Below are 23,389 nucleotides of genomic sequence, written 5' to 3' on the forward strand. Positions count from 1 at the left end.
AGAGACACACAGACGGAGGGATAGAGAGAGACACACAGACGGAGGGATAGAGAGAGAGACACACAGACGGAGGGATAGAGAGACACACAGACGGAGGGATAGAAATAGAGACACACAGACGGAAGGATAGAGAGAGACACACAGACGGCCGGATAGAGAGAGACACACAGACGGAGGGATAGAGAGAGACACACAGACGGAGGGATAGAGAGAGACATACACAGACGGAGGGATAGAGAGACACACAGACGGAGGGATAGAAAGAGACACACACAGACGGAGGAATAGAGAGAGACACACAGACGGAGGGATAGAGAGAGACACACAGACGGAGGGATAGAAAGAGACACACACAGACGGAGGGATAGAGAGAGACACACAGACGGAGGGCTAGAGAGAGACACACAGACGGAGAGATAGAGAGAGGCACACAAACGGAGGGATAGAGAGACACACAGACGGAGCGATAGAGAGAGACATACAGACGGTGGGATGGAGAGAGAGAGACAGACGGAGGGATAGGGAGAGCCACACAGACGGAGAGATAGAGAGTGAGACACACAGACGGAGGGATAGAGAGAGACACACAGACGGAGGGATAGAGAGAGAGAGTAACACAGATGGAAGGATAGTGTGAGAGACACACAGACGAAGGGATAGAGAGAGACACACAGACTGAGAAATAGAGAGAGACACACAGACGGAGGGATAGAGAGAGAGAGACACACAGACACACAGACGGAGGGATAGAGAGAGAGACACAGATGGAGGGATAGAGAAAGACACACAGATGGAGGGATAGAAAGAGAGATACAGACGGAGGGATAGAGAGAGACACACAGACGGAGGGATAGAGAGAGACACACAGACGGAGGGATAGAGAGAGAGACACAGACGGAGGGATAGAGAAAGACACACAGATGGAGGGATAGAGAGAGAGACACAGACGGAGAGATAGAGAGAGACACACAGACGGATGGATAGAGAGAGACACACAGACGGAGGGATAGAGAGAGAGACACAGACGGAGGGATAGAGAAAGACACACAGACGGAGGGATAGAGAGAGGGACACACAGATGGAGGGATAGATAGAGACACACAGACGGCGGGATAGAGAGAGAGACACACACGGAGAGCTAGAGAGACACACACAGACGGAGAGATAGAGAGAGACACACAGACGGAGGGATAGAGAGAGACACACAGACGGAGGGATAGAGAAAGACACACAGACGGAGAGCTAGAGAGACACACGCAGACGGAGGGATAGTGAGAGAGACACAGACGGAGGGATAGAGAGAGACACACAAACGGAGGGACAGAGAGAAAGACAAACAGACGGAGGGATAGAGAGAGAGTCACACAGACGGAGGGATAGAGAGACACACACAGTCGGAGGGATAGAGAGAGACACACAGACGGAGGGATAGAGAGAGAGACACACAGACGGAGGGATGGAGAGAGACACACAGGCGGAGGGATAGATAGAGACACACAGACGGAGGGATAGAGAGAGGCACACAGACGGAGGGATAGAGAGAGGCACACAGACGGAGGGATAGAGAGAGAGACACACAGACGGAGGGATAGAGAGAGACACACAGACGGAGGGAATAAAAGAGACACACAGATGGAGGGATAGAGAGAGACACACAGACGGAGGGATAGAGAGAGACACACAGACGGAGGGATAGAGAGAGACACACAGACGGAGGGATAGAGAGAGAGACACAGATGGAGGGATAGAGAAAGCCACACAGACGGGGAGATAGAGACACACACAGAGGGAGGGATTGAGAGACACACAGATGGAGGGATAGAAAGAGACACACACAGACGGAGGAATAGAGAGAGACACACAGACGGAGGGATAGAGAGAGACACACAGACGGAGGGATAGAAAGAGACACACACAGACGGAGGGCTAGAGAGAGCCACACAGACGGAGAGATCGAGAGAGACACACAAACGGAGGGATAGAGAGACACACAGACGGAGGGAAAGAGAGAGACACACAGACGGAGGGAAAGAGAGAGACACACAGACGGAGGGATAGAGAGAGACACACAGACGGCCGGATAGAGAGAGACACACAGACGGAGGGATAGAGAGAGACACACAGACGGAGGGCTAGAGAGACACACAGACGGTGGGATTGAAAGAGACACACACAGACGGAGGGATAGAGAGAGACACACAGACGGAGGGATAGAGAGAGACACATAGACGGAGGGATAGAGAGAGAGACACAGATGGAGGGATAGAGAAAGACACACAGACGGGGAGATAGAGACACACACAGAGGGAGGGATAGAGAGACACACAGACGGAGGGATAGAAAGAGAAACACACAGACGGAGGAATGGAGAGAGACACACAGACGGAGGGATAGAAAGAGACACACTGACGGAGGGATAGAGAGAGACACACCGACGGAGGGATAGAGAGAGAGACAGACGGAGAGATAGAGAGACACACAGACGGAGAGATAGAGAGAGACACACAGATGGAGGGATAGAGAGACACATACAGACGGAGGGATGGAGAGAGACACACAGACGGAGGGATAGAGAGAGCCACACTGACGGAGAGATAGAGAGTGAGACAGACAGACGGAGGGATAGAGAGTGAGAACCACGACGGAGGGATAGAGAGAGACACACAGACGGAGGGATAGAGAGAGACACACAGACGGAGGGATAGAGAGAGAGACACACACGGCGGGATAGAGAGAGAGACACACAGATGGAGAGATAGAGAGAGAGAGACACACAGACGGAGAGATAGAGAGACACACACAGACGGAGGGATAGAGAGAGAGACACACAGACGGAGGGATAGAGAGACACACACAGACGGAGGGGTAGAGAGAGACACACAGACGGAGGGATAGAGAGAAACAAACAGACGGAGGGATAGATAGAGACACACACAGGCGGAGGGATAGAGAGAGACACACAGACGGAGGGATAGAGAGAGAGACACACAGACGGAGGGATAGAGAGAGACACGCAGAGGGAGGGCTAGAGAGAGACACACAGACGGAGGGCTAGAGAGGGACAAACGGACGGAGCGATAGAGAGAGACACACAGACGGGGGGATAGAGAGAGACACACAGACGGAGGGATAGAGAGAGACACACAGACGGAGGGATAGGGAGAGATACACAGACGGAGGGATAGAGAAAGACACACAGACGGATGGGATAGAAAGACACACAGACGGAGGGATAGAGAGAGACATACAGACGGAGGGATATAGAGAGACACACAGACGGAGGGATAGCGAGAGACACACAGACGGAGAGATAGAGAGTGAGACACACAGGCGGAGGGATAGAGAGAGAGACACACAGACGGAGAGATAGAGTGAGACACACAGACGGTGGGATAGAGAGAGACACACAGACGGAGAGATAGAGAGAGACACACAGAGGGTGGGATAGAGAGAGACACACAGACGGAGGGATAGAGAGAGACAAACAGACGGAGGGGTAGAGAGAGACACACAGACGGAGGGATAGAGAGACACACACAGGCAGAGGGATAGAGAGTGACATACAGACGGAGGGATAGAGAGAGACACACAGATGGAGGGATAGAGAGACACACACAGACGGAGGGATAGAGAGAGACACACAGACGGAGGGATAGAGAGAGACACACAGACGGAGGGATATAGAGAAACACACACAGACGGAGGGATGGAGAGAGACACACAGGCGGGGGATAGAGAGAGACACACAGACGGAGGGATAGAAAGAAACACACACAGACGGAGGGATAGTGAGAGACACACAGACGGAGGGATAGAAAGAGACACACAGACGGAGGGATAGAGAGAGGCACACAGATGGAGGGATAGAGAGAGAGACACACAGACGGAGGGATAGAGAGAGACACGCAGACGGAGGGATAGAGAGAGACACACAGACGGAGGGATAGAGAGAGACACACAGACGGAGGGATAGAGAGAGACACACAGACGAAGGGATAGAGAGAGACACACAGGCGGAGGGATAGAGAGCGACACACAGACAGAGGGATAGAGTGAAACACACACAGACGGAGGGATAGAGAGATACACACAGACGGAGGGATAGAGAGAGACACACAGACGGAGGGATAGAGAGCGACACACAGACAGAGGGATAGAGTGAAACACACACAGACGGAGGGATAGAGAGAGACACACAGACGGAGGGATAGAGAGAGACACACAGACGAAGGGATAGAGAGAGACACACAGACGGAGGGATAGAGAGCGACACACAGACAGAGGGATAGAGTGAAACACACACAGACGGAGGGATAGAGAGAGACACACAGACGGAGGGATAGAGAGCGACACACAGTCAGAGGGATAGAGAGAGACACACAGACGGAGGGATAGAGAGAGACACACAGAAGGAGGGATAGAGAGAGACACACAGACGGAGGGATAGGGAGAGACACACAGACGGACGGATAGAGAGAGACACAGAGACGGACGGATAGAGAGAGACACAGAGACTGACGGATAGAGAGAGACACACAGACGGAGGGATAGAGAGACACACACAGACGGAGGGATAGAGAGAGACACACAGAAGGAGGGATAGAGAGAGACACACAGACGGAGGGATAGGGAGAGACACACAGACGGAGGGATAGGGAGAGACACACAGACGGACGGATAGAGAGAGACACAGAGACGGACGGATAGAAAGAGACACAGAGACTGACGGATAGAGAGGGACACGCAGACGGAGGGATAGAGAGAGACACACAGACGGAGGGATAGAGAGAGACACACAGAAGGAGGGATAGAGATAGACACACAGACGGAGGGATAGGGAGAGACACACAGACGGACGGATAGAGAGAGACACAGAGACGGACGGATAGAGAGAGACACAGAGACTGACGGATAGAGAGAGACACACAGACGGAGGGATAGAGAGAGACACACAGACGGAGGGATAGAGAGAGACACACAGGCGGAGGGATAGAGAGCGACACACAGACAGAGGGATAGAGAGAAACACACACAGACGGAGGGATAGAGAGATACACACAGACGCAGGGATAGAGAGAGACACACAGACGGAGGGATAGAGAGCGACACACAGTCAGAGGGATAGAGAGAGACACAGAGACGGAGGGATAGAGAGAGACACACAGACGGAGGGATAGAGAGCGACACACAGTCAGAGGGATAGAGAGAGACACAGAGACGGAGGGATAGAGAGAGACACACAGACGGAGGGATAGCGGGGGACTGAGCGGCTGATTATTGCTGACGACTGTGTTCCCGACCTGCGCTCAGTCTCGTCCCTCACTATCCCCGCGGGACAGGCTGTCGGACTGGTGCTGCGTGACGGAGAGAGGGGAACATCAGACGGCCGTTCCCCCGCCACCCGGCCTTGTCCCCCGCAGGCCGCCACAGCTCGTGACCTGCGCGCGCGGCTGGGAGCGGGGGTGGGCGGGCTCAATGGGGACCAGGGCACAGGCCGAAGGGAGCTCTCCGTCCTCTCGTTTTGTTATTGACCCGTCTCTGTTTTTTCTTCTTCCCTCCCTCGCCCCCCCCCCCCCCCCCCCCGGCAGTTATTGAATCCCTGGTGAACCTGATTGACAATCCCGAACCGGAGCACCCCCTCCGTATCGAGCTGGCGGAGGAGTACAGCAAGAACCGCAAGAGGTTCCTCCAGAACGCGGAGGAGCACACGAAAAAGTACAGCGAGAAGCGGCCGGCGAATTGAAGGGCGACCCTCGGCCTTTGACCCTCCTCCCCCACCCTCTGACCCCTGACCGAACCTAACCCCTCCATTTTCCGAACCCCCCCCTCCCCAGTCCCACCCCATCCGCCCCGAACGCCCCATCATGATCCACCGCTGATTCCCTTGTCGGTCTGTCACTCCTTCAGGTCTCGCGATCTGTTCTCGTCTTTGTCGTCGTTTTATTGTCAAGGGAGGGAGGGGGAGTTACCCCCCAGGTGAGGTCCCCCGATGCCCCTTACCAGTCCTTTTGCCTCCTCCTCCCCCCCCCCCCCCCCCCCCCACCACACCCCTCCGCCCACATGGGTAGGGCAGGAACGAGAAAGGTCAACGGTTGTGGGGGGAGGATGGGCGGGAGGAAGGAGGGAGGGAGAAAGGAGGGAGGGAGGGAGCAGCAATAGGGGGGGACGGAGGCCAAGGGGAGGGGAGGAGTGGATGGGAAGGAGGGCAAAATTAGTGGAGGAGGGAGGGAAGGAAGGAAGGAGGATGGGGAGCGCTACCAGAGGGGGGGTGGGTGGGAAGGAAGGAAGGAGGGGGAGGGATCACGGGGAGGGAGGGAAGGTGAGCGGGATGGGGGGAATGCAGGAGGGGGGGGGGGATGAGCGATTGAAGGAGGGAAGGTGAAAGGGAGGAAAGGAGTGAGGGAAGGAAAGAAACAGGATGGGGGGGGGTGATAGAGACTGAAGGAGTGGGGGGGGTGGGAAGGTGAGGATGAAGATGGGAAGAAGAGAGGGAGGGAAGGAGATGCGGTTGAGGGAGGGAGGGAAGAGCGTCAGGGATGGGATTGTTATGGGACCTCTTTAGTTAATCAGTTTTGCTGTGATAGAATTTCTTTTTTCTAATTAGTACAACAGGGACATTTTTAAAAATGGTCTCCGCATCTGAGCTCTTCGGAAGATTAAAGTATAATTGACAAGCTTATTGCGTGTGTGTGTGTGTGTGTGTGTGTGTGTCTATGTCTCCCACCACTACACCAGCAATGCTGGACACACCAAGCGGTAAAGGAGGTGGGGCAGCATTGTTAAGGTCAGGGTGCCCTGGTGAGAAAGGATGTTGGCTCAGAAAACCAACTGGGGAAGATGCAATCCCTGATTTGCAAACATGCAACGTTAGGGGTTTATTAATAACCTTGTTGTGCGGTATCATTTAGGAAATAGTGACCATAACATGATGGAATTCGTCATTGGTATGGAAAATTAAGTAGTCCAATCGGATACTGGGGTCCGAAACCTAAACAAAGGCAACTATGAAAGCATGAGGGGTGATTGACTCAGATAGGGGAGTGTCGTTAAAAAGCAAGACAGCGGATAGGCTAATACGTAATAATAATAATAATCTTTATTATTGTCGCAAGTAGGCTTACATTAACACTGCAGTGAAGTTGCTGTGAAAAGCCCCTGGTCGCCACACTCCGGCGCCTGTCCGGGTACACGGCGGGAGAATTCAGAATGTCCAATTCACCCAACAAGCACGTCTTTCGGGGCTCGTGGGAGGAAACCGAAATTCCCGGAGGAAACCCCACGCAGACACGGGGGAGGACGTGCAGACTCCGCACAGACAGTGACCCGAGCCGGGAATCGAACCCGGGACCCTGGAGCTGTGAAGCAACAGTGCTAACCGTTCAAGGAAGGAATGAACACTTTGCAGCAATTAGACATTCCTTTCTGACGCAAAACACGAGGAAGGTCGCCCAACCATGGCTAACAAAATAAATTAAGCATGGTGTTCGATCTGAAGGAGAGTTGCTGAAAAAGCAGCGAGCCAGGGGGCTGCGAGCAGTTCAGAATTCAGCGAAGCGCAAAGAGGTGGATTAAGAGGGGAAAATAGAATATGGGTGTAAACTTGCGATGAACATAAGACCATAAGACATAGGAGCAGAATTAGGCCACTCGGCCCATCGAATCTGCTCCGCCATTCAATCATGGCTGATATTTTCTCATCCCCATTCTCCTGCCTTCTCCCCATAACCCCTGATCCCCTTATTAATCAAGAACCTATCTATCTCCGTCTTAAAGACATTCAGTGATTTGGTCTCCACAGCCTCCTGCAGCAAAGAGTTCCACAGATTCACCACCCTCTGGCTGAAGAAATTCCTCCACATCTCTGTTGTGAAGGATCGTCCCTTTAGTCCGAGATGGTGTCCTCTGCTTCTAGTTTTTCCTCCAAGTGGAAACATCCTCTCCACGTCCACTCTATCCAGGCCTCGCAGTATCCTGTAAGTTTCAATAAGATTCCCCCTCATCCTTCTAAACACCACTGAGCACAGACCCAGAGTCCTCAACCGTTCCTCATACGACAAGTTCTTCATTCCGGGGATCATTCTTGTGAACCTCCTCTGGACCCTTCCCAAGACCAGCACATCCTTCCTTAGACACGGGGCCCAAACTGCTCACAATACTCCAAATGGGGTCTGAACAGAACCTTACACAGCCTCAGAAGTACATCCCTGGTCTTGTATTCTGGCCCTCTCGACATGAATGCTAACATTGCATTTGCCTTCCTAACTGCCGACTGAACCTGTACGTTAACCTTAAGAGAATCGGGAACAAGGACTCCCAAGTCCCTTTGTGCTTCTGCTTTCCGAAGCCTTTCCCCATTTAGAAAATAGTCTGTGCCTAAATTCCTCCTTCCAAAGTGCAGAACCTCACACTTTTCCACATTGTATTCCATCTGCCACTTCATTGCCCGCTCTCCGAGCCTGTCCAAGTCCTTCTGCAGCCCCCCTGCTTCCTCAATACTACCTGTCCCTCTACAGATCTTTGTATCATCTGCAAACTTAGCAACAGTGCCTTTTGTACCTTCTTCCAGATCATTAATGTATGTTGTGAAAAGTTGTGGGCCCAACACCGACCTCTGAGGCACACCACTAGTCACCGGCTGCCATCCTGAAAAATACCCCTTTATCCCCACTCTCTGCCAGTCAGCCAATCCTCTATCCATGCCAGGATCTTACCCTTAACACCATGGGTTCTTAATTTATTTAACAGTTTAACTTATTTACCAAAAGCGACTGTAAAAGTTTGGATGAGTAAATGAAGAGAAAAAGATTAGTGAAGACAAATGTAGGTCCCGTACAGTCCGAACCAGGAGATACGATAATCGACAACAAGGAAACGGCTGAGAAGTCAAACAATTACTTTACTTCTGTCTATGTGGATACTTCCCAGACACGGTCAGGAATCGAGGTTCGATTGAGAAGGAGGAATTGAAGGAAATGAGCATCCCGAGAAAAATAGTGCTGGAGAAAAGAACGAGATTGAAATCTCCGTAATCTACAGCACAGGGTTCTAAACCATCAATGTTCTGGTTGTCATCCACCAAACATTCTGCAGATTCCGCGATAGTCGCAGCAGATTGGAGGGTGGGGGGGGGGGTGTAAACCTGCTAATTAATAAAGGAGAAGGGGAGAAAACGGAATCACAGGTATTCGCCCTCTCGCTCAACTTGCCTCAATCACCTTGAAGCCTCTTAACGTCCTCGTCGCCACTCGCATCTCCACCGAGTTTCATGTCATCAGCAAACTTGGAAAATTACATTTGGCTCCCTCATCTAAATCATTGATGTGCATCGAGAACAGCTGATCCTTGCGGGACACCAACGGATAGCCCAACGCCAGTAGCAGGGAAAATGCTGGAGTCTATTCTAAAGGATGTGACAACATGGCACCTAGAAACTATCAACAGGATGGGACAAATTCAACATCATGTCCGACTGGAGTTTTGAGGATGCAACTGGTAGAATAGATCAGGGTGAACCAGTGGATGTGATGTATTTGGATTTTCAGGAAGCTTTTGAGGAAGAGCCACCTAAGAGGTTAATTGTGTAAAATCCAAGCACATGGGGTTGGGGTAATATCGTGACAGGGTTTGAGAATTGGTTAGCAGACAGGAAAGAGAGTCGGCATAAATGTTTTTTTGGGAAGTGGCAGGCAGCGACGAGTGGTGTCCCGCAGGGATCAGCTGTTCTCGATGCACATCAATGATTTAGATGAGGGAGCCAAATGTAATTTTCCAAGTTTGCTGATCACATGAAACTCGGTGAAGATGCGAGTGGCGACGAGGACGTTACGAGGCTTCAAGGTGATTGAGGCAAGTTGAGCGAGAGGGCGAATGTCTGGCAGACGCAGCATAACGTGGACAAAGGTGAGCTTATCGACTTCGGACGGACAAACAATGGCCAGGCTGGTTCCTGGGACGGCGGGATTGTCGGATGAGGCGACATTGGGTCGACTGGGCCCGTGGTGCCTGGAGGTTAGAAGAATGAGGAGGGGATCAGAGGGAAACGGATAAAATGGTGAGCGGGCCGGACAGACTGGACGAGGGGATGTTGTTTCCTCTAGACGGAAGGTTCTACAACAACGGGGGGTCACAGTCTCAGGATACAGGGACAGGCCATTTAGGACTGAGCCGAGGAGACAGTCCTTCACCCGGAGGCTGGTGAACACCTGGAATTTTCCACCACAGAGGACACGGAGGCCGAGTCACTGAATAAATTGAAGAAGGAAAAGGCTTTCTAGACTCTAGAGGCGCCAAAGGTGTAGTGATCTCTGTATGTGCATGTACACAAGGAGTTACTGACCCTCTGACAGTGCAGCACTCCCTCAGTACTGACCCTCTGACAGTGCAGCGCTCCCTCAGTCCTGACCCTCTGACAGTGCAGCGCTCCCTCAGTACTGACCCTCTGACAGTGCAGAACTCCCTCAGTACTGACCCTCGGACAGTGCGGCACTCCCTCAGTACTGACTCTCTGACAGTGCGGCACTCCCTCAGTACTGACCCTCTGACAGTGCGGCACTCCCTCAGTACTGACTCTCTGGCAGTGCGGCACTCGCTCATAACTGACCCTCTGACAGTGCAGCACTCCCTCAGTACTGACCCTCTGACAGTGCAACGCTCCCTCAGTACTGACCCTCTGACAGTGCAGCACTGCCTCAGTACTGACCCTCTGACAGTGCAGCGCTCCCTCAGTGCTGACCCTCTGACAGTGCAGCGCTCCCTCAGTACTGACCCTCTGACAATGCAGCACTCCCTCAGTACTGAGCCTCTGACAGTGCAGCACTCCCTCAGTACCGAACCTCTGACAGTGCAGCACTCCCTCAGTACTGACACTCTGACAGTGCGGCACTCCCGCAGTACTGACCCTCTGACAGTGCAGCACTCCCTCAGCACTGACTCTCTGACAGTGCGGCACTCCCTCAGTACTGTCCCTCTGACAGTGCAGCACTCCCTTAGTACTGACCTCTGACAGTGCAGTACTCCCTCAGTATTAACCATCTGACAGTGCAGCACTCCCTCAGTACTGACCCTCTGACAGTGCGGCACTCCCTTAGTACTGACACTCTGACAGTGTGGCACTCCATTAGTACTGACCCTCTGACAGTGCAGCACTCCCTCAGTACTGACCCTCTGACAGTGCAGCGCTCCCTCAGTGCTGACCCTCTGATAGTGCGGCACTCCCTCAGTACTGACCCTCTGACAGTGCGGCACTCCCTCTGTACTGACCCTCTGACAGTGCAGCACTCTCTCAGTACTGACCCTCTGACAGTGCGGCACTCCCTCTGTACTGACCCTCTGACAGTGCAGCACTCTCTCAGTACTGACCTTCTGACAGTGCGGCACTCCTTCAGTACTGACCGTCTGACAGTGCAGCACTCCCTCAGTACTGGCCCTCTGACTGCGCAGCTCTCCCTCAGTACTGACCCTCTGACAGTGCAGCACTCCCTCAGTACTGACGCTCTGACAGTGCAGCACTTCCTCAGTACTGACCCTCTGACAGTGCAGCACTCCCTCAGTACTGACCCTCTGACAGTGCGGCACTCCCTCAGTACTGACCCTTTAACAGTGCAGCCCTCTCTCAGGACTGACCCTCTGACAGTGTGGCACTCCCACAGTACTGTCCGTCTGACAGTGCGGCACTCCCTCAGTACTGACCCTCTGACAGTGCGGCACTCCCTCAGTACTGACCCTCTGACAGTGCGGCACTCTCTCAGTACTGACCCTCTGACAGTGTGGCACTCTCTCAGTACTGACCCTCTGACAGTGCAGCACTCCCTCAGTACTGACCCTCTGACAGTGCAGCACTCCCTCAGTACTGACCCTCTGTCAGTGCAACACTCCTTCAGTACTAACCCTCTGACAGTGCAGCTCCCTCAGTACTGACCCTCTGACAGTGCAGCTCCCTCAGTACTGACCCTCTGACAGTGCAGCACTCCCTCAGTACTGACCCTCTGACAGTGCAGCACTCCCCCAGTACTGACCCTCTGACAGTGCAGCAGTCCCTCAGTACTGACCCTCTGACAGTGCGGCACTCCCTCAGTACTGACCCTCTGACAGTGCAGCACTCCCTCAGTACTGACCCTCTGTCAGTGCAACACTCCCTCAGTACTAACCCTCTGACAGTGCAGCTCCCTCAGTACTGACCCTCTGACAGTGCAGCACGCCCTCAGTACTTACCCTCTGACAGTGCGGCACTCCCCCAGTACTGACCCTCTGACAGTGCAGCACTCCCACAGTACTGACCCTCTGACAGTGCGGCACTCCCTCAGTACTGACCCTCTGACAGTGCAGCACTCCCTCAGTACTGACCCTCTGTCAGTGCAACACTCCCTCAGTACTAACCCTCTGACAGTGCAGCTCCCTCAGTACTGACCCTCTGACAGTGCAGCACTCCCTCAGTACTGACCCTCTGACAGTGCAGCACTCCCCCAGTACTGACCCTCTGACAGTGCAGCTCTCCCTCAGTACTGACCCGCTGACAGTGCGGCACTCCCTCAGTACTGACCCTCTGACAGTGCGGCACTCCCTCAGCACTGACCCTCTGACAGTGCGGCACTCCCTCAGTACTGACCCTCTGACAGTGCAGCACTCCCTCATTACTGACCCTCTGACAGTGCAGCACTCCCTCAGTACTGACCCTCTGACAGTGCCGCACTCCCTCAGTTCTGAGCCTCTGACAGTGCAGCACTCCCTCAGTTCTGAGCCTCTGACAGTGCGGCACTCCCTCAGTACTGACCCCCTGACAGTGCGGCACTCCCTCAGTACTGACCCTCTGACAGTGCAGCTCTCCCTCAGTACTGACCCTCTGACAGTGCAGCTCTCCCTCAGTACTGACCCTCTGACAGTGCAGCTCTCCCTCAGTACTGACCCTCTGACAGTGCAGCTCTCCCTCAGTACTGACCCTCTGACAGTGCAGCACTCTCTCAGTACTGGCCCTCTGACAGTGCAGCACTCCTTCAGTACAGACCCTCTGACAGTGCAGCACTCCCTCAGTACTGGCCCTCTGACAGTGCAGCACTCCCTCAGTACTGACCCTCTGACAGCGCAGCACTCTCTCAGTACTGACCCTCTGATAATGCAGAACTCCCTCAGTACTGACACTCTGACAGTGTGGCACTCCTTCAGTACTGTCCCTCCGACTGGGCTGCTTTCCCTCAGTACTGACCCTCTGACAGTGCAGCACTCCCTCAGTACTGACCCTCTGACAGTGCAGCACTCCCTCAGTACTGACCCTCTGACAGTGCAGCACTCCCTCAGTACTGACCCTCTGTCAGTGCAGCTCTCCGTCAGTACTGGCCCTATGACAGTGCAGCTCTCCTTCAGTACTGACCCTCTGACAGTGCGGCACTCCCTCAGTACTGACCCTCTGACAGTGCAGCACTCCCTCAGTACTGACCCTCTGACAGTGCGGCGCTCCCTCAGTACTGACCCTCTGACAGTGCAGCTCTCCCTCAGTACTGACCCTCTGACAGTGCAGCACTCACTCACTATAGACCCTCTGACAGTGCAGCACTCCCTCAGTACTGACAATCTGACAGCGCAGCGCTCCCTCAGTACTGACCCTCTGACAGTGCGGCACTCCCTCAGTACTGACCCTCTGACAGTGCAGCACTCCCTCAGTACTGACCCTCTGACAGTGCAGCACTCCCTCAGTACTGACCCTCTGACAGTGCAGCACTCCCTCAGTACTGACCCTCTGACAGTGCAGCACTCCCTCAGTACTGACACTCTGACAGTGCGGCACTCCCTCAGTACTGACCCTCTGACAGTGCAGCTCTCCCTCAGTACTGACCCTCTGACAGTGCGGCACTCCCTCAGTACTGACCCTCTGACAGTGCAGCACTCCCTCAGTACTGACCCTCTGACAGTGCGGCGCTCCCTCAGTACTGACCCTCTGACAGGGCAGCTCTCCCTCAGTACTGACCCTCTGACAGTGCAGCACGCACTCACTACAGACCCTCTGACAGTGCAGCACTCCCTCAGTACTGACAATCTGACAGCGCGGCGCTCCCTCAGTACTGACCCTCTGACAGTGCGGCACTCCCTCAGTACTGACCCACTGACAGTGCAGCACTCCCTCAGTACTGACCCTCTGACAGTGCAGCACTCCCTCAGTACTGACCCTCTGACAGTGCAGCACTCCCTCAGTACTGACCCTCTGACAGTGCGGCACTCCCTCAGTACTGACCCTCTGACAGTGCAGCTCTCCCTCAGTACTGACCCGCTGACAGTGCGGCACTCCCTCAGTACTGACCCTCTGACAGTGCAGCACTCCCTCAGTACTGACCCTCTGTCAGTGCAGCCCTCCCTCAGTACTGACCCTCTGACAGTGCAGCACTCCCTCAGTACTGACCCTCTGACAGTGCGGCACTCCCTCAGCACTGACCCTCTGACAGTGCGGCACTCCCTCAGTACTGACCCTCTGACAGTGCAGCACTCCCTCATTACTGACCCTCTGACAGTGCAGCACTCCCTCAGTACTGACCCTCTGACAGTGCCGCACTCCCTCAGTTCTGAGCCTCTGACAGTGCAGCACTCCCTCAGTTCTGAGCCTCTGACAGTGCGGCACTCCCTCAGTACTGACCCCCTGACAGTGCGGCACTCCCTCAGTACTGACCCTCTGACAGTGCAGCTCTCCCTCAGTACTGACCCTCTGACAGTGCAGCTCTCCCTCAGTACTGACCCTCTGACAGTGCAGCTCTCCCTCAGTACTGACCCTCTGACAGTGCAGCACTCTCTCAGTACTGGCCCTCTGACAGTGCAGCACTCCTTCAGTACAGACCCTCTGACAGTGCAGCACTCCCTCAGTACTGGCCCTCTGACAGTGCTGCACTCCCTCAGTACTGACCCTCTGACAGCGCAGCACTCCCTCAGTACTGACCCTCTGATAATGCAGAACTCCCTCAGTACTGACACTCTGACAGTGTGGCACTCCTTCAGTACTGTCCCTCCGACTGGGCTGCTTTCCCTCAGTACTGACCCTCTGACAGTGCAGCACTCCCTCAGTACTGACCCTCTGACAGTGCAGCACTCCCTCAGTACTGACCCTCTGACAGTGCAGCACTCCCTCAGTACTGACCCTCTGTCAGTGCAGCTCTCCGTCAGTACTGGCCCTATGACAGTGCAGCTCTCCCTCAGTACTGACCCTCTGACAGTGCGGCACTCCCTCAGTACTGACCCTCTGACAGTGCAGCACTCCCTCAGTACTGACCCTCTGACAGTGCGGCGCTCCCTCAGTACTGACCCTCTGACAGTGCAGCTCTCCCTCAGTACTGACCCTCTGACAGTGCAGCACTCACTCACTACAGACCCTCTGACAGTGCAGCACTCCCTCAGTACTGACAATCTGACAGCGCAGCGCTCCCTCAGTACTGACCCTCTGACAGTGCGGCACTCCCTCAGTACTGACCCACTGACAGTGCAGCACTCCCTCAGTACTGACCCTCTGACAGTGCAGCACTCCCTCAGTACTGACCCTCTGACAGCGCAGCACTCCCTCAGTACTGAGCCTCTGGCAGTGCAGCACTCCCTCAGTACTGAGCCTCTGACAGTGCAGCTCTCCCTCAGTACTGACCCTCTGACATTGCAGCTCTCCCTCAGTACTGACCATCTGACAGTGCAGCACTCCCTCAGTACTGACACTCTGACAGTGCGGCACTCCCTCAGTACTGACCCTCTGACAGTGCAGCACTCCCTCAGTACTGACCCTCTGACAGTGCGGCGCTCCCTCAGTACTGACCCTCTGACAGTGCAGCACTCCCTCAGTACTGACACTCTGACAGTGCGGCACTCCCTCAGTACTGACCCTCTGACAGTGCAGCTCTCCCTCAGTACTGACCCTCTGACAGTGCGGCACTCCCTCAGTACTGACCCTCTGACAGTGCAGCACTCCCTCAGTACTGACCCTCTGACAGTGCGGCGCTCCCTCAGTACTGACCCTCTGACAGGGCAGCTCTCCCTCACTACAGACCCTCTGACAGTGCAGCACTCCCTCAGTACTGACAATCTGACAGCGCGGCGCTCCCTCAGTACTGACCCTCTGACAGTGCGGCACTCCCTCAGTACTGACCCACTGACAGTGCAGCACTCCCTCAGTACTGACCCTCTGACAGTGCAGCACTCCCTCAGTACTGACCCTCTGACAGTGCAGCACTCCCTCAGTACTGACCCTCTGACAGTGCGGCACTCCCTCAGTACTGACCCTCTGACAGTGCATCTCTCCCTCAGTACTGACCCGCTGACAGTGCGGCACTCCCTCAGTACTGACCCTCTGACAGTGCAGCACTCCCTCAGTACTGACCCTCTGTCAGTGCAGCCCTCCCTCAGTACTGACCCTCTGACAGTGCAGCACTCCCTCAGTACTGACCCTCTGACAGTGCGGCACTCCCTCAGCACTGACCCTCTGACAGTGCGGCACTCCCTCAGTACTGACCCTCTGACAGTGCAGCACTCCCTCATTACTGACCCTCTGACAGTGCAGCACTCCCTCAGTACTGACCCTCTGACAGTGCCGCACTCCCTCAGTTCTGAGCCTCTGACAGTGCAGCACTCCCTCAGTTCTGAGCCTCTGACAGTGCGGCACTCCCTCAGTACTGACCCCCTGACAGTGCGGCACTCCCTCAGTACTGACCCTCTGACAGTGCAGCTCTCCCTCAGTACTGACCCTCTGACAGTGCAGCTCTCCCTCAGTACTGACCCTCTGACAGTGCAGCTCTCCCTCAGTACTGGCCCTCTGACAGTGCTGCACTCCCTCAGTACTGACCCTCTGACAGCGCAGCACTCTCTCAGTACTGACCCTCTGATAATGCAGAACTCCCTCAGTACTGACACTCTGACAGTGTGGCACTCCTTCAGTACTGTCCCTCCGACTGGGCTGCTTTCCCTCAGTACTGACCCTCTGACAGTGCAGCACTCCCTCAGTACTGACCCTCTGACAGTGCAGCACTCCCTCAGTACTGACCCTCTGACAGTGCAGCACTCCCTCAGTACTGACCCTCTGTCAGTGCAGCTCTCCGTCAGTACTGGCCCTATGACAGTGCAGCTCTCCCTCAGTACTGACCCTCTGACAGTGCGGCACTCCCTCAGTACTGACCCTCTGACAGTGCAGCACTCCCTCAGTACTGACCCTCTGACAGTGCGGCGCTCCCTCAGTACTGACCCTCTGACAGTGCAGCTCTCCCTCAGTACTGACCCTCTGACAGTGCAGCACTCACTCACTACAGACCCTCTGACAGTGCAGCACTCCCTCAGTACTGACAATCTGACAGCGCAGCGCTCCCTCAGTACTGACCCTCTGACAGTGCGGCACTCCCTCAGTACTGACCCACTGACAGTGCAGCACTCCCTCAGTACTGACCCTCTGACAGTGCAGCACTCCCTCAGTACTGACCCTCTGACAGCGCAGCACTCCCTCAGTACTGACCCTCTGGCAGTGCAGCACTCCCTCAGTACTGAGCCTCTGACAGTGCAGCTCTCCCTCAGTACTGACCCTCTGACATTGCAGCTCTCCCTCAGTACTGACCATCTGACAGTGCAGCACTCCCTCAGTACTGACACTCTGACAGTGCGGCACTCCCTCAGTACTGACCCTCTGACAGTGCAGCACTCCCTCAGTACTGACCCTCTGACAGTGCGGCGCTCCCTCAGTACTGACCCTCTGACAGTGCAGCACTCCCTCAGTACTGACACTCTGACAGTGCGGCACTCCCTCAGTACTGACCCTCTGACAGTGCAGCACTCCCTCAGTACTGACCCTCTGACAGTGCAGCACTCCCTCAGTACTGACCCTCTGACAGTGCAGCACTCCCTCAGTACTGACACTCTCACAGTGCGGCACTCCCTCAGTACTGACCCTCTGACAGTGCAGCACTCCCTCAGTACTGACCCTCTGACAGTGCAGCACTCCCTCAGTACTGACCCTCTGACAGTGCAGCACTCCCTCAGTACTGATACTCTGACAGTGCGGCACTCCCTCAGTACTGACCCTCTGACAGTGCAGCTCTCCCTCAGTACTGACCCTCTGACAGTGCGGCACTCCCTCAGTACTGACCCTCTGACAGTGCAGCACTCCCTCAGTACTGACCCTCTGACAGTGCGGCGCTCCCTCAGTACTGACCCTCTGACAGGGCAGCTCTCCCTCAGTACTGACCCTCTGACAGTGCAGCACGCACTCACTACAGACCCTCTGACAGTGCAGCACTCCCTCAGTACTGACAATCTGACAGCGCAGCGCTCGCTCAGTACTGACCCTCTGACAGTGCGGCACTCCCTCAGTACTGACCCACTGACAGTGCAGCACTCCCTCAGTACTGACCCTCTGACAGTGCAGCACTCCCTCAGTACTGACCCTCTGACAGTGCAGCACTCCCTCAGTACTGACCCTCTGACAGTGCGGCACTCCCTCAGTACTGACCCTCTGACAGTGCAGCTCTCCCTCAGTACTGACCCTCTGTCAGTGCAGCCCTCCCTCAGTACTGACCCTCTGACAGTGCAGCACTCCCTCAGTACTGACCCTCTGACAGTGCGGCACTCCCTCAGCACTGACCCTCTGACAGTGCGGCACTCCCTCAGTACTGACCCTCTGACAGTGCAGCTCTCCCTCAGTACTGACCCTCTGACAGTGCAGCTCTCCCTCAGTACTGACCCTCTGACAGTGCAGCTCTCCCTCAGTACTGACCCTCCGACTGGGCTGCTTTCCCTCAGTACTGACCCTCTGACAGTGCAGCACTCCCTCAGTACTGACCCTCTGACAGTGCAGCACTCCCTCAGTACTGACCCTCTGACAGTGCAGCACTCCCTCAGTACTGACCCTCTGTCAGTGCAGCTCTCCGTCAGTACTGGCCCTATGACAGTGCAGCTCTCCCTCAGTACTGACCCTCTGACAGTGCGGCACTCCCTCAGTACTGACCCTCTGACAGTGCAGCACTCCCTCAGTACTGACCCTCTGACAGTGCGGCGCTCCCTCAGTACTGACCCTCTGACAGTGCAGCTCTCCCTCAGTACTGACCCTCTGACAGTGCAGCACTCACTCACTACAGACCCTCTGACAGTGCAGCACTCCCTCAGTACTGACAATCTGACAGCGCAGCGCTCCCTCAGTACTGACCCTCTGACAGTGCGGCACTCCCTCAGTACTGACTCTCTGGCAGTGCGGCACTCGCTCATAACTGACCCTCTGACAGTGCAGCACTCCCTCAGTACTGACCCTCTGACAGTGCAACGCTCCCTCAGTACTGACCCTCTGACAGTGCAGCACTGCCTCAGTACTGACCCTCTGACAGTGCAGCGCTCCCTCAGTGCTGACCCTCTGACAGTGCAGCGCTCCCTCAGTACTGACCCTCTGACAATGCAGCACTCCCTCAGTACTGAGCCTCTGACAGTGCAGCACTCCCTCAGTACCGAACCTCTGACAGTGCAGCACTCCCTCAGTACTGACACTCTGACAGTGCGGCACTCCCGCAGTACTGACCCTCTGACAGTGCAGCACTCCCTCAGCACTGACTCTCTGACAGTGCGGCACTCCCTCAGTACTGTCCCTCTGACAGTGCAGCACTCCCTTAGTACTGACCTCTGACAGTGCAGTACTCCCTCAGTATTAACCATCTGACAGTGCAGCACTCCCTCAGTACTGACCCTCTGACAGTGCGGCACTCCCTTAGTACTGACACTCTGACAGTGTGGCACTCCATTAGTACTGACCCTCTGACAGTGCAGCACTCCCTCAGTACTGACCCTCTGACAGTGCAGCGCTCCCTCAGTGCTGACCCTCTGATAGTGCGGCACTCCCTCAGTACTGACCCTAAGACAGTGCGGCACTCCCTCTGTACTGACCCTCTGACAGTGCAGCACTCTCTCAGTACTGACCCTCTGACAGTGCGGCACTCCCTCTGTACTGACCCTCTGACAGTGCAGCACTCTCTCAGTACTGACCTTCTGACAGTGCGGCACTCCTTCAGTACTGACCGTCTGACAGTGCAGCACTCCCTCAGTACTGGCCCTCTGACTGCGCAGCTCTCCCTCAGTACTGACCCTCTGACAGTGCAGCACTCCCTCAGTACTGACGCTCTGACAGTGCAGCACTTCCTCAGTACTGACCCTCTGACAGTGCAGCACTCCCTCAGTACTGACCCTCTGACAGTGCGGCACTCCCTCAGTACTGACCCTTTAACAGTGCAGCCCTCTCTCAGTACTGACCCTCTGACAGTGTGGCACTCCCACAGTACTGTCCGTCTGACAGTGCGGCACTCCCTCAGTACTGACCCTCTGACAGTGCGGCACTCCCTCAGTACTGACCCTCTGACAGTGCGGCACTCTCTCAGTACTGACCCTCTGACAGTGTGGCACTCTCTCAGTACTGACCCTCTGACAGTGCAGCACTCCCTCAGTACTGACCCTCTGACAGTGCAGCACTCCCTCAGTACTGACCCTCTGTCAGTGCAACACTACTTCAGTACTAACCCTCTGACAGTGCAGCTCCCTCAGTACTGACCCTCTGACAGTGCAGCTCCCTCAGTACTGACCCTCTGACAGTGCAGCACTCCCTCAGTACTGACCCTCTGACAGTGCAGCACTCCCCCAGTACTGACCCTCTGACAGTGCAGCAGTCCCTCAGTACTGACCCTCTGACAGTGCGGCACTCCCTCAGTACTGACCCTCTGACAGTGCAGCACTCCCTCAGTACTGACCCTCTGTCAGTGCAACACTCCCTCAGTACTAACCCTCTGACAGTGCAGCTCCCTCAGTACTGACCCTCTGACAGTGCAGCACGCCCTCAGTACTTACCCTCTGACAGTGCGGCACTCCCCCAGTACTGACCCTCTGACAGTGCAGCACTCCCACAGTACTGACCCTCTGACAGTGCGGCACTCCCTCAGTACTGACCCTCTGACAGTGCAGCACTCCCTCAGTACTGACCCTCTGTCAGTGCAACACTCCCTCAGTACTAACCCTCTGACAGTGCAGCTCCCTCAGTACTGACCCTCTGACAGTGCAGCACTCCCTCAGTACTGACCCTCTGACAGTGCAGCACTCCCCCAGTACTGACCCTCTGACAGTGCAGCTCTCCCTCAGTACTGACCCGCTGACAGTGCGGCACTCCCTCAGTACTGACCCTCTGACAGTGCGGCACTCCCTCAGCACTGACCCTCTGACAGTGCGGCACTCCCTCAGTACTGACCCTCTGACAGTGCAGCACTCCCTCATTACTGACCCTCTGACAGTGCAGCACTCCCTCAGTACTGACCCTCTGACAGTGCCGCACTCCCTCAGTTCTGAGCCTCTGACAGTGCAGCACTCCCTCAGTTCTGAGCCTCTGACAGTGCGGCACTCCCTCAGTACTGACCCCCTGACAGTGCGGCACTCCCTCAGTACTGACCCTCTGACAGTGCAGCTCTCCCTCAGTACTGACCCTCTGACAGTGCAGCTCTCCCTCAGTACTGACCCTCTGACAGTGCAGCTCTCCCTCAGTACTGACCCTCTGACAGTGCAGCTCTCCCTCAGTACTGACCCTCTGACAGTGCAGCACTCTCTCAGTACTGGCCCTCTGACAGTGCAGCACTCCTTCAGTACAGACCCTCTGACAGTGCAGCACTCCCTCAGTACTGGCCCTCTGACAGTGCAGCACTCCCTCAGTACTGACCCTCTGACAGCGCAGCACTCTCTCAGTACTGACCCTCTGATAATGCAGAACTCCCTCAGTACTGACACTCTGACAGTGTGGCACTCCTTCAGTACTGTCCCTCCGACTGGGCTGCTTTCCCTCAGTACTGACCCTCTGACAGTGCAGCACTCCCTCAGTACTGACCCTCTGACAGTGCAGCACTCCCTCAGTACTGACCCTCTGACAGTGCAGCACTCCCTCAGTACTGACCCTCTGTCAGTGCAGCTCTCCGTCAGTACTGGCCCTATGACAGTGCAGCTCTCCTTCAGTACTGACCCTCTGACAGTGCGGCACTCCCTCAGTACTGACCCTCTGACAGTGCAGCACGCCCTCAGTACTGACCCTCTGACAGTGCGGCGCTCCCTCAGTACTGACCCTCTGACAGTGCAGCTCTCCCTCAGTACTGACCCTCTGACAGTGCAGCACTCACTCACTATAGACCCTCTGACAGTGCAGCACTCCCTCAGTACTGACAATCTGACAGCGCAGCGCTCCCTCAGTACCGACCCTCTGACAGTGCGGCACTCCCTCAGTACTGACCCACTGACAGTGCAGCACTCCCTCAGTACTGACCCTCTGACAGTGCAGCACTCCCTCAGTACTGACCCTCTGACAGTGCAGCACTCCCTCAGTACTGACACTCTGACAGTGCGGCACTCCCTCAGTACTGACCCTCTGACAGTGCAGCACTCCCTCAGTACTGACCCTCTGACAGTGCAGCACTCCCTCAGTACTGACCCTCTGACAGTGCAGCACTCCCTCAGTACTGACACTCTGACAGTGCGGCACTCCCTCAGTACTGACCCTCTGACAGTGCAGCTCTCCCTCAGTACTGACCCTCTGACAGTGCGGCACTCCCTCAGTACTGACCCTCTGACAGTGCAGCACTCCCTCAGTACTGACCCTCTGACAGTGCGGCGCTCCCTCAGTACTGACCCTCTGACAGGGCAGCTCTCCCTCAGTACTGACCCTCTGACAGTGCAGCACGCACTCACTACAGACCCTCTGACAGTGCAGCACTCCCTCAGTACTGACAATCTGACAGCGCGGCGCTCCCTCAGTACTGACCCTCTGACAGTGCGGCACTCCCTCAGTACTGACCCACTGACAGTGCAGCACTCCCTCAGTACTGACCCTCTGACAGTGCAGCACTCCCTCAGTACTGACCCTCTGACAGTGCAACTCTCCCTCAGTATTAACCATCTGACAGTGCAGCACTCCCTCAGTACTGACCCTCTGACAGTGCGGCACTCCCTTAGTACTGACACTCTGACAGTGTGGCACTCCATTAGTACTGACCCTCTGACAGTGCAGCACTCCCTCAGTACTGACCCTCTGACAGTGCAGCGCTCCCTCAGTGCTGACCCTCTGATAGTGCGGCACTCCCTCAGTACTGACCCTCTGACAGTGCGGCACTCCCTCTGTACTGACCCTCTGACAGTGCAGCACTCTCTCAGTACTGACCCTCTGACAGTGCGGCACTCCCTCTGTACTGACCCTCTGACAGTGCAGCACTCTCTCAGTACTGACCTTCTGACAGTGCGGCACTCCTTCAGTACTGACCGTCTGACAGTGCAGCACTCCCTCAGTACTGGCCCTCTGACTGCGCAGCTCTCCCTCAGTACTGACCCTCTGACAGTGCAGCACTCCCTCAGTACTGACGCTCTGACAGTGCAGCACTTCCTCAGTACTGACCCT

At 55.5% G+C, this 23,389-nt stretch overlaps 1 protein-coding gene across 1 annotated transcript in view; it reads left to right on the forward strand.

Annotated features, from left to right (window-relative positions):
* LOC140410101 (ubiquitin-conjugating enzyme E2 L3-like) overlaps nucleotides 1–6,679 on the forward strand; it is an 81,091-nt gene extending 74,412 nt beyond the window's left edge. The window contains exon 4 of the mRNA XM_072498040.1: nucleotides 5,589–6,679. Within this exon, the coding sequence (XP_072354141.1) occupies nucleotides 5,589–5,743 (155 nt within the window). The 3' untranslated portion in view covers nucleotides 5,744–6,679. The remainder of the gene's footprint in view (nucleotides 1–5,588) is intronic.
* Nucleotides 6,680–23,389: the final 16,710 nt, after the last annotated feature.

Source organism: Scyliorhinus torazame, chromosome 4, assembly GCF_047496885.1.
Source record: "Scyliorhinus torazame isolate Kashiwa2021f chromosome 4, sScyTor2.1, whole genome shotgun sequence".
Taxonomy (NCBI): Eukaryota; Metazoa; Chordata; class Chondrichthyes; order Carcharhiniformes; family Scyliorhinidae; genus Scyliorhinus; species Scyliorhinus torazame.